The sequence below is a fragment of the Phaseolus vulgaris genome, chromosome 4, assembly GCF_000499845.2.
Source record: "Phaseolus vulgaris cultivar G19833 chromosome 4, P. vulgaris v2.0, whole genome shotgun sequence".
In the NCBI taxonomy this organism is placed as follows: Eukaryota; Viridiplantae; Streptophyta; class Magnoliopsida; order Fabales; family Fabaceae; genus Phaseolus; species Phaseolus vulgaris.
Window position 1 is genome coordinate 567169 of NC_023756.2, and position 9844 is coordinate 577012.

Here is a 9844-nt window from a genome sequence, read left to right on the forward strand (position 1 = left end):
TCCTCCTCGAGGTAAAGAATAGATGTCAAATGTCAATCACACCCAAGTAATGAATAGATGTCAGATGTCACAATTTGTCTATCCTCATCAGAGGATTTATTAAATTTTCCATTGTTCGCGTTCCCAAAGTCGTCCTTCTCTTTTAAGAGAATTCGCGGCATGTTAAATCCTTGTAAAAATATTGTAGATTTTAGATATTATATTGCAAAATATTTAAAAAGAAAGGCTTCTCACTAAAATTGTCCTAAAAGAGGTTAGGGTAGTTGTAAAAGAAAAATGTAATATATATTCGTTGATAAAAGTAGGATTTATTTTCTTTTTAAGTGATTTTTTTTTTCAAAAGCATGCATAAAATGAAACTTTTGAACTACACTAGAAACAAATTGAGAAACATTCATTAGACAAAAAGAAGATTAAAAAGTGTACAAGGTCGTTAGAAAATATAAGAAAATTAAGAAAAAGATTAAATACATGTGTTTATTTATCCTAATTATTTTTTGTTTTTAAAATTGGTTTATATGTCATGATTTTTTGTCTAGTGTATGCAGTTATGTGTTCGCATGGATTTCAAAATTTCTCATATTTTAGGAAAGGAAATAATTGTGAACTGCTTTTGCTCTGCATGATGAGTGAGAGCATTGATGGACAACAAATATAATTGAAACAGTAACATACAAATAAGAAAACAAAACAGTTTTCTTCAAAGACAAGTTTAGAATGAAATAGACCCACTAAGAGGTTCAACAAAACAGTTTGGTTCAGAAATCCACTTTCCAATCTACAATGTTCTAAGAATTAATGTTTAAAGTATTTGCATTTCAAAACTCCATTCTAAGAATTAAGGGTTGTATAGGAACTCCTCATCAGAACCCAATTTCATACTTATTTCCTCTGTATAATATCATGGTACACTGCTACACACCAACTTTGGAAGAGCTGTGGAAGAAATAAGGTAGAAAGAAACAAAAGCATAAGCACATTGTTCCATTTAAATCATTAACTTAAAAATCAAGAAAGAATGGGTGTATCCATCATAAATACATTAGCATACAAATTTTTTATAGAGCTGCATGTTTAGATTTTTCCAATTAAAGTGCAGTTCTAAAGCTTCACAATGTTAATTGCATTCACAGCTAGCTTCATATTTAGATAAAAAAAGTGTTAAAATAAACAAATGTGCTGCAATGGAGTTGGACTAGCTACAGCTTGAATTGAATACACTCAGAGATTTGGAACTTTTCCCAAAATCCTATCAAACTCAGTCTTCATTGAACACCATAAGACTTATTTTAATGCCTAAAAATCTTGATGAAATATACTTTTAAATTCCAATTACAAGTTCCTTAGATACAGAATGTCCTTTATGTCCACTACAGTTTCCATTCATCTTTCCTCCACTCAAAACCCATAACTTCATTTTTTGGATCATTTAGTTCCAGTGATCAATTAGGAAAAACATTCGGTTGGAATTTAATTTCAACAGAAAAATTGAAATAATTTTGCACGAAAATAAGAGTAAAATAAAAGTAATTGATTCATGAAAAACGTAGTTGAGTTCAAGTATATCATGTGCTGCTCTTGTTTGAAAAATGGCAATTATAGGGTTACCGTTTGCAACTAAGAAAATGGTAATCGAAAAGGTACAAAGATATTGTGGAGAATTCGAACCTGTTGAAGTGCCAGACAAATTCAAATAGGTGCACGCCTAATTTTGAACTTCTCACTCATCTTCTGACCAAACATACAGTTCTTGGATGTGAGCAATCTTTCCCCAGTCTTCGCCATCTGGATTCCGACAACGCTCCTTCAGCAATGGACAACCCCATATTGTAAGAGAAGAGATGGATTTGGGGAGACCCTCCGCTGGTAAGCATTCAAGGCTGAGACAAAGATCAAGTGAGAGAGAGGAGAGGTGGCAGAGACCCTTGTAGTGCATCTTTTTAAGATTTGGACACCAACGGATTTGTAGAGAGGTGAGAGAGCGTGGGAGCAAAACTTCATCGGGAAAACACTCCATGTCCAAATATTGAATAGTCAAGCTTTGAAGAGATGTGTTGGGATCCAAGTTGTCTCTCAAGGAGGCGATAAGTTTTAAACATGAAAGAGAGATATGTTTTATATTTAATGGCAAACCTCCATCTGGGAACAACTCCACTTCTGGACACCTAGTTATATACAGGTTAGTAAGGGACGGAATCAGGATTTGCATGGGTTTGGGAAACAGGAATGATTTAAATCGACGGCAATCTTCAATACATAGATCCATGAGATGATAATGAGCGTACTCCTGTGAAATTCTTTCTATGTGGTGGCACAATATCAGTTGAAGAGAACGGAGTTTTGGAAAGAAATGTAGTGGAAAGATTGTAAGAGAGTCGCTGCCTCCATCAGTATGCGATATCTCCATACTGTTTCCGCTAATTCTGAGCTCATCACTAACAACTTCTTTCGTACCTTTCAGTTTCGGACATCCAACCACATAAAGCTGTTGAAGACGTGGAAAAGAAGTAGTTTCACACTCCCATTCTTCCCATTCCTTCATATTGGAGAATTCCAACCACTCCAAGGATGCAAACGAAGAGTTGCTCCCATAAAATTCATCACCAACGCTCACTATTCCATCAAACCCTGTAATCTCGAGGGTCTTCAGTGATGACAAAAGTCCAAGGGGAGGCAAACATAGGCAATATTTACAATCCTCCAACTTTAAGAACACCAGATTTGATAACGAATTATCGAATACCCAACTTGGGAATTTTGTACCACTGTAGTTCCAGATTGACAAATTCTCCAAGTGATTGGAAGGTTGTAGATTCTGAAGTACTTCCTTTTCTTTCTTTGGATCATCAGGGATGTGGTCCGACTTCCATTTTAATTTTAGCTTCACAAGGTGTTTATCTTTCAAATTTGCTTCTAATGCATCCAAAGGATTCAAAATATTCTGCACGTCATTGATTGATAGCCTTCCATGAAGATTGAGTCCTCCCAACTCGCCCAGTTGTTTAGTACTGACCTCACTATTTCTATCGATGATAAACGTATCCAACACTTGAAGATTCTTCAATTCTCCAAAATGCTTTGGCATCTTTCTCACTCTGGTAAATTCAAATTCAAGGTAACGCAATTTGGTAAGTTTGTGCAAATTTAAGGCCAATTCCTCCAACTCTAAACAAAAGTTCAACTTCAGTATTAGTAAGTTATAGAGCAAACATATCGAGTCAGGTAGTTTTTGTATCCCAGTACGCGAAAGATCTAACGAATGGAGATGTTTAAGATCATCTACAGAATCTGGAACCTCTCTAAGGTCTGAACAACCACTAAAAGATAACACGCGTATAAACTTAATCTTGGAAAAAAAATCATGTATGGAAATCTTGAAATTCCATTGAGAACTCCAACATTGTGAGATAGGAAGAAATGAACGAAGTCTTTTAGCATCAGTCAAACTCCCAAAACCATCAAAACTTTTGATGTCACTGAATATAAATGAAAAATGACGAGTTGTTTTCGGTATACGTCGGCCTTTATCAAATTTCAACCTGAAACAAAAATCCGCACATACATATTTTGCCAAATCATTCAGAAGGTCATGCATGACGAAACGTCCTACAAGGTTTGATTGTTGAAAAAAAGACCTTGACAGTAGATCATTGAAGTACTCTTCACCAACTTCTTCTGGATCTATCATCTGTTGTGGACTCTGTAGAAAATTTTGGGCCATCCACATCAAAATTAACTCCTTCTTCACAAACTCATAATCTTTGGGGAATAAGGCACAATAAGCAAAGCACCTTTTAAGATGAGAAGGAAGATAGCGATAGCTCAAAAATAACGCAGGAATAATTTCACTGTGTTCTTTTGGTAACTCCCATATGTCACTTTCCAATATGTTCTCCCAATCTGAAATGGATGACTTTGTGCTCAAAAGACATCCAATTGTTTTCAGAGCTAGAGGTAATCCCTTGCACTTCTCAACTATTCTTCTACCAACCTTCATTAACTCATCATTCAATTCAAGATCACCATCTTTTAATGCATGATTTTCAAAAACTTTCCAGCATTCGTCCTCTCCTAATTGCTTTAGAAGATGCACTTCAGACCTCATGCTAGAAGCAACTTTCTCACTGCGAGTTGTGACAAGAATTCTAATTCCTGGAGCCCCGTAGCTAAGAGGAGTTCGCACAGCTTCCCATTCTGCTGGTCTTTCGTTCCAAACATCATCCAAAACAAGAAGAAATCTCTTTCCTAACAATTTTTCTTTCAGTTTTTTGTGAACCATTTCTAGGTTCCCACTGTCATCTTTTTGATTTGTGATTGACTCAAGAATTGTTCTTGTCACGGTCAAAACATGAAAATGATCAGAAACACAAACCCAGGCTTTGATATCAAATTTTGCATCTTCGATCTTAGGATCACTGAACACATGCTGGGCCAGGGTGGTCTTACCCAACCCACCCATGCCCACAATGGAAAGTATTGATGGCTGGTTAAGATTGTCAGTTTCAGATGTGAGCCAATTAATGATTATATCTTTGTCAGCATCTCTGCCATAAATAACACTTTCAGCCACCAAAGAAGATGATGGCAATTTTTGTGGTATGTTACTACCTGATCCATCACCAGAATAAGTACCCTCCTTCAAACCAAGATCACCCTTTTGGTTTGCAAGATATTCAAGGTTCTCCAGGACTTCTTTCATCCCTGATTTAATTTTGTTGTTAAATAAAATAGATTTGAAGAAATTTGATACCTTGTGAGTAAAGGTTTGAGGTTCGTATGGAGCTTCCACTTGGCATCTGGTGAGTTCATAGTCTATTTCACCCAACAGATCCTCTGCATCAAAGACAGCCTCTTTGACAGCCACAAGCCATGTTTTGACGCGTGGATCTGTGAGCTGCTTTAGTTCAGCATCATCAGCGACAGCATTTATGGAATTCAGCTTGTTGTTCAAATTGGCGAGGAGCTTCTCATCAAGTTTTGTACGAAAGAAGTCTAGAACTTGAGGAGAAGCGAGCCTGTCGAATGCAACCGAAAGAAGAGCACCACCAACAGCTTCTGCTGCCATAGTAGGAGTTGGAAATGAAGTGAAATGGATTGAATGCAGGAATGAATGGCAAAGTGATGAGAAGAGTAGTTACAAAAGATGACTTGACTTTAAAAAGAACATGTTTTTGTTTAATGGGAACTCAACCAATATAAAATGTGAGCTGTTGGATATTCATTCAACGGTTGTGATGAATGAAAGTACAATGCAATAATTGTCACAACTGTAATCCATGAATGTATGTCTGATTTTTAGGTGAAATATTAAATGATATCTGACTCGAAATTTTAATTGGTTGGATAATATCTTACTCGAAATAATATCTTTTATGTAACAATTATATTATATTCATGCAAATTTAGTTGATGTACTAATTCCCATCCTTTCCTTATTCACTTAATTTGGTTTATCTGTCTTTCTTTGTCTCTTTATTTATCATTTTTTTAATTTGGTTCAATAGTAATTTTTATCTCTTTATTTATACTTTTATTATTTATGAAAGGTCTCAAATTAGTTTTACTTTTATTTAAAATTAGTCAGAAAAGATATTTTAATATTTTTTCATTGAATAACTTTAGAGTGGGACTTAACATTGATTTGGTATTGTTGTAGTTATGTATTAAATTTGGATGATATTTTGATGTGATTTTAGAAGAATACAGTGACGTTGTTATCTTTATCAGTCATCGTGAATTGATGTACTTTGTTGGTTCTACATTTATTTCATAAGGTAACTGTAATTTTGCAATTATTTGAATAATGTTGTGGTGTTTGTTGTTCTATGTATAATAGTGTGCTTAAAATACTATGCAAACAAGACTAATAGAAGTATCACTCTTGACCACCCTCTTTTTTAGGTTTTTTTCCTTTAATTCCTTCTAACTACAGAATTTTATAGCCTCAGACCCTGCATTTATATTACAGTGAAGACAGAAAACAATTATCTCCTTAGGCATCATCAACTAAGTCCTTTTGAATAACATGCTTTCTTGTAGTTGCAACAATGTCCTTAAAACTCGAAAGAATTTCTGAACATCAGTGTTTTTCAACTTAGAATCTCTTAAGAGGATCTGCTGCAAGGAAAGAGGATATTCTTTACCATCATGTTGTAAAGTTCCAATAAATGAGTACAGATTTTCATAAGGTTAGTGTAGCAATCTAGTGAAGGAAGGACACTGAAGGAAGGAGCAAAAATGTCCTAGCTCAATCTAGTGCTCAAGCTAAAAAAATCTATAAATATGAGACTTATGAATGAATAGGAAGATATATAATTTTTAGTTTAATAGTTTTGTTCTATTTTCTTTCTTTCTATTTGTAAAAGTAGTATGTTAAGTGGAGACTTATGAGTGTGTTCTACCACCTCCAGATATAAAAGGGGATGGTGTAAAATAAAGTGTGGAAAAATAGTAATTGAAAATTATAGGATTAGTGTCTGAAACAAAGAAGACTGTAATCGAAAAGATAGAGAGATATTGTGCAGATAATTAGCAGGTGTTGAAGTTGCAGACAAAGGGAAATAAAAGAGTGTGAGGGTAGATGAACTTTTGGAGATTTGGACAATCATAAATTAGAGGATATTCTTTACCATCATGTTGAAAAGTTCCAATAAATGAGTACATATTTTCATTAGGATCCTCACATTTAACCATAGCCCTGAACTTTTGGAGAGATTTTTCATCATGAAGATGAGTTGTCACCTCCAAAGCATGCTTTAATTTCATATTAGTTTCTCCGTCAAGATTCATTGTCTCGACATAATTTTATTTTATTGTTTTGAAAGATCTCAAATTGGTTTTACTTTCATTTAAAAATTGTCACAATCTTTTTTTTTTCTAATATTGTTTCATTGACTAACTCTACAGTGGGACTTAATACCGATTTAGTATTATGTTTTCAGGTCTCTACTATGTTGACTAATATCATGTGGAGTATTGAGTTTCCATGGTGCACTTAAGATAGCAGAAGACCAAAATGCTCATACAGGATAATGGAAGACATTGAGCACGCACCAAAGAGGAACAAACGAAAAGAGCAAGAACAGAGAAAAGATGAACAATTTCTTACTTTGTAATTCATTTTCTGGACAGAAAACAACAGATTGCTATTTGTAAAAGGGGTGTTTCTTCCTGCACCCCTACGTTTTTCTTCCTGCACCCCCACAATTTTGTAAATCCCAAAACTGACCTTCACCTTTTATTTAAAAAAACTAGAGTTTTTTAGCTTACGGATTCATCAATCCGGGAGTGTGCTACGGATTCATCAATCCGGAAGTGATTCGTGTTATTTTTCAAATAAAGAATGTTTCGAAAGCAACTTGTTGATTTCCGGATTGCTGAATCCGGAAGTCTAATTTTTGTTACGGATTGATGGATCTGGAAGATTACTGGATTCACCAATCCGGAAGATTACCGGATTCACCAATCCAGAAGATTACCGGATTCACAAATCCAGAAGATTACCGGATTCACCAATCCGGAATGCAAAAAAATAAATGCGAATTTCTTATTCCGTAAAATTACCGAATTGCATTGTCCGGAAGAAGAAAGAGTAGTGTGGGTCTTGTGTATTTTGGAATCTTTAAAAAATAATAGGGATATTTTTGTCTTTGCATTACATTGTGGGGGTGCAGGAAGAAAAACGTAGGGGTGCAGGAAGAAACACCCTTGTAAAAGAAAGGAACCTAAGTTAGAAGGCCCATTAGGAAAAACAAAACCAAGCCCAATAGAAAATAAACTACAAAAATAATGAAGCCCAATAGCCTTCCTCAAGCTGGAGGTTGATAATTTTTCAACCCAAGCTTCGAAACCATCTACCGAATATGGATTTATCAAGGACCTTGATGAAAATGTCAGCATGTTGCTCAGAACTCTTGAAAGGGAGAAAATGAAATAATTCAGATTGTAATTTTTCTTAACGACGTGATAATCTATTCCAATATGTTTCATGCGTTTGAAAAAAATGAGATTTGAAGAAATGTGTCGAACAACTTGATTGTCGCATAACAGATGGACATTTTGTTGAATATTGATATGAAGACCTTGTAAAAGAAAAATGAACCATTGGATTTTACTATGCAGTAGTAACATGAGCTCGATATTCGGTTTCGGACAAAGAGCTCAAAATAGTACTTTTTTTTTTGTTTTCCACGAAATAAGTATTCTAACTCTAACTTCAACTTGTGGAAAAAATATACACCTAAATATTGATCACTGGAATAAATTTTAGGAGTGTTTTTGAGTATTTCTAATTTTAATATATTATTTAAATAAAAATAATAATTTTCTTATCAGTTAGATATAAAATGTTGCTTTTAAAATGAAAATAATATTAATATTTGAATCTCATGACAAAAAATTTGTATTTGGTTTATATGTTACTCATCCATTTGACCTGAAATTTGTCGCGTTTTGTCCCAAATTCAGTTGAGATTCTTACGTGTAATTTCAGGAAAAACTATTCCGGGAGAATTTTTCAGAAATTTTGGACAAACCAAGGCTATCAAAACTCGTGAAATTTTGCCCTACTATTCGAAATTTTAGTCTAGGTCCGTATTGCGCTGAAAAAATTCACACAGGTACTTTCATATGTTGTTTGCACCCAGGTAAGGAGGCACGTCCATAAACAAATCACAAAAAGAAGATACGGGGGTGAAAAATCAGGACGCTCTGTTTTTAGAAAACCAGTTTTGTTCACTCTCGGTCTGGGACTTACTACGCTTTACTCCCCGGGTATTCTGGTATGAAATTATTACCAGACGTTCGTCACCGTGTCTACTGAGTTTTGGCTGAGATTTGAGCCCAAGGTTCGGCCCACAAGATTGGCAATAAAATTTTTATTCATCACTGCCAAGGCTGAAAGGAAGGTTCGTTTGTGTGTGAAACTATTTGATTTTTTTTGTGGGTGAATACTCATCCGTTTGACTTGAAATTTGTCGCGTTTTGTCCCAAATTCGGTGGAGATTCTTACGTGGAATTTCAGGAAAAAACTATTCAGGGAGAATTTTTCAGAAATTTTGGGCAACCCAAGGCTATCCTTTACCAAAACTCGTGAAATTTCGCCATACTTTCCGAAATTTTAGTCTGGTTCCGTATTACGCAGAAAAAACTCACACAGGTACTCTCATATGTTGTTTGCACCCAGGTAAGGAGACACGTCCATAAACAAATCACAAAAAGAAGATACAGGGGAGAAAAATCAGTTTTGTTCACTCTCGATGTGGGACTTACTACGCCTTACTCCCCGGGTATTCTAGTATGAAATTTTTACCAGACGTTCGTCACTGTGTCTAATGAGTTTTGGCTGAGATTTGAGCCCCAGATTCGTCCCACAAAATTGGCAATAAATTTTTTATTCATCACTGCCATGTATGGAAGGTTTGTTTGTGTGTGAAACTGTTTGATTTTTTTCGTGGGTGAATACTCATTCGTTTGACCTGAAATTTGTCGTGTTTTGTCTCAAATTCAGTGGAGATTCTTACGTGGAATTTCATGAAAAAACTATTCCGAAATAATTTTTCTGAAATTCTGGGCAAACCAAGGCTATACTCTACCACAACTCGTAGAATTTCGCCCTACGTTCTGAAATTTTAGTCTGGGTCCGTATTGCACTGAAAAAATTCACACAGTTACTTTCATATGTTGTTAGCACCCAAGTAAGGAGGCACGTCCATAAACAAATCACAAAAAAGAAGATACGGGGGAGAATAGCCAGGACACTCTGTTTTCGAAAAACCAGTTTTGTTCACTATCGGCCTGGGACTTACTACGCCCTACTCCCCGGCTATTCTGGTCTGAAATATTT

General features: G+C 35.2%; 1 protein-coding gene across 1 annotated transcript; it reads right to left on the reverse strand.

The window, feature by feature from the left end:
* Positions 1 to 701: 701 nt before the first annotated feature.
* Positions 702 to 5131, reverse strand: LOC137836681 (putative disease resistance RPP13-like protein 1). The gene is made up of 2 exons (XM_068645368.1): positions 1669 to 5131; positions 702 to 936 (listed from the first exon to the last, which is right to left on the reverse strand). The coding sequence occupies exon 1, from the start codon at positions 5063 to 5065 to the stop codon at positions 1721 to 1723; it is 3345 nt and encodes a 1114-aa protein (XP_068501469.1). The 5' UTR covers positions 5066 to 5131; the 3' UTR covers positions 702 to 936; positions 1669 to 1720.
* Between the last annotated feature and the right edge of the window lie 4713 nt (positions 5132 to 9844).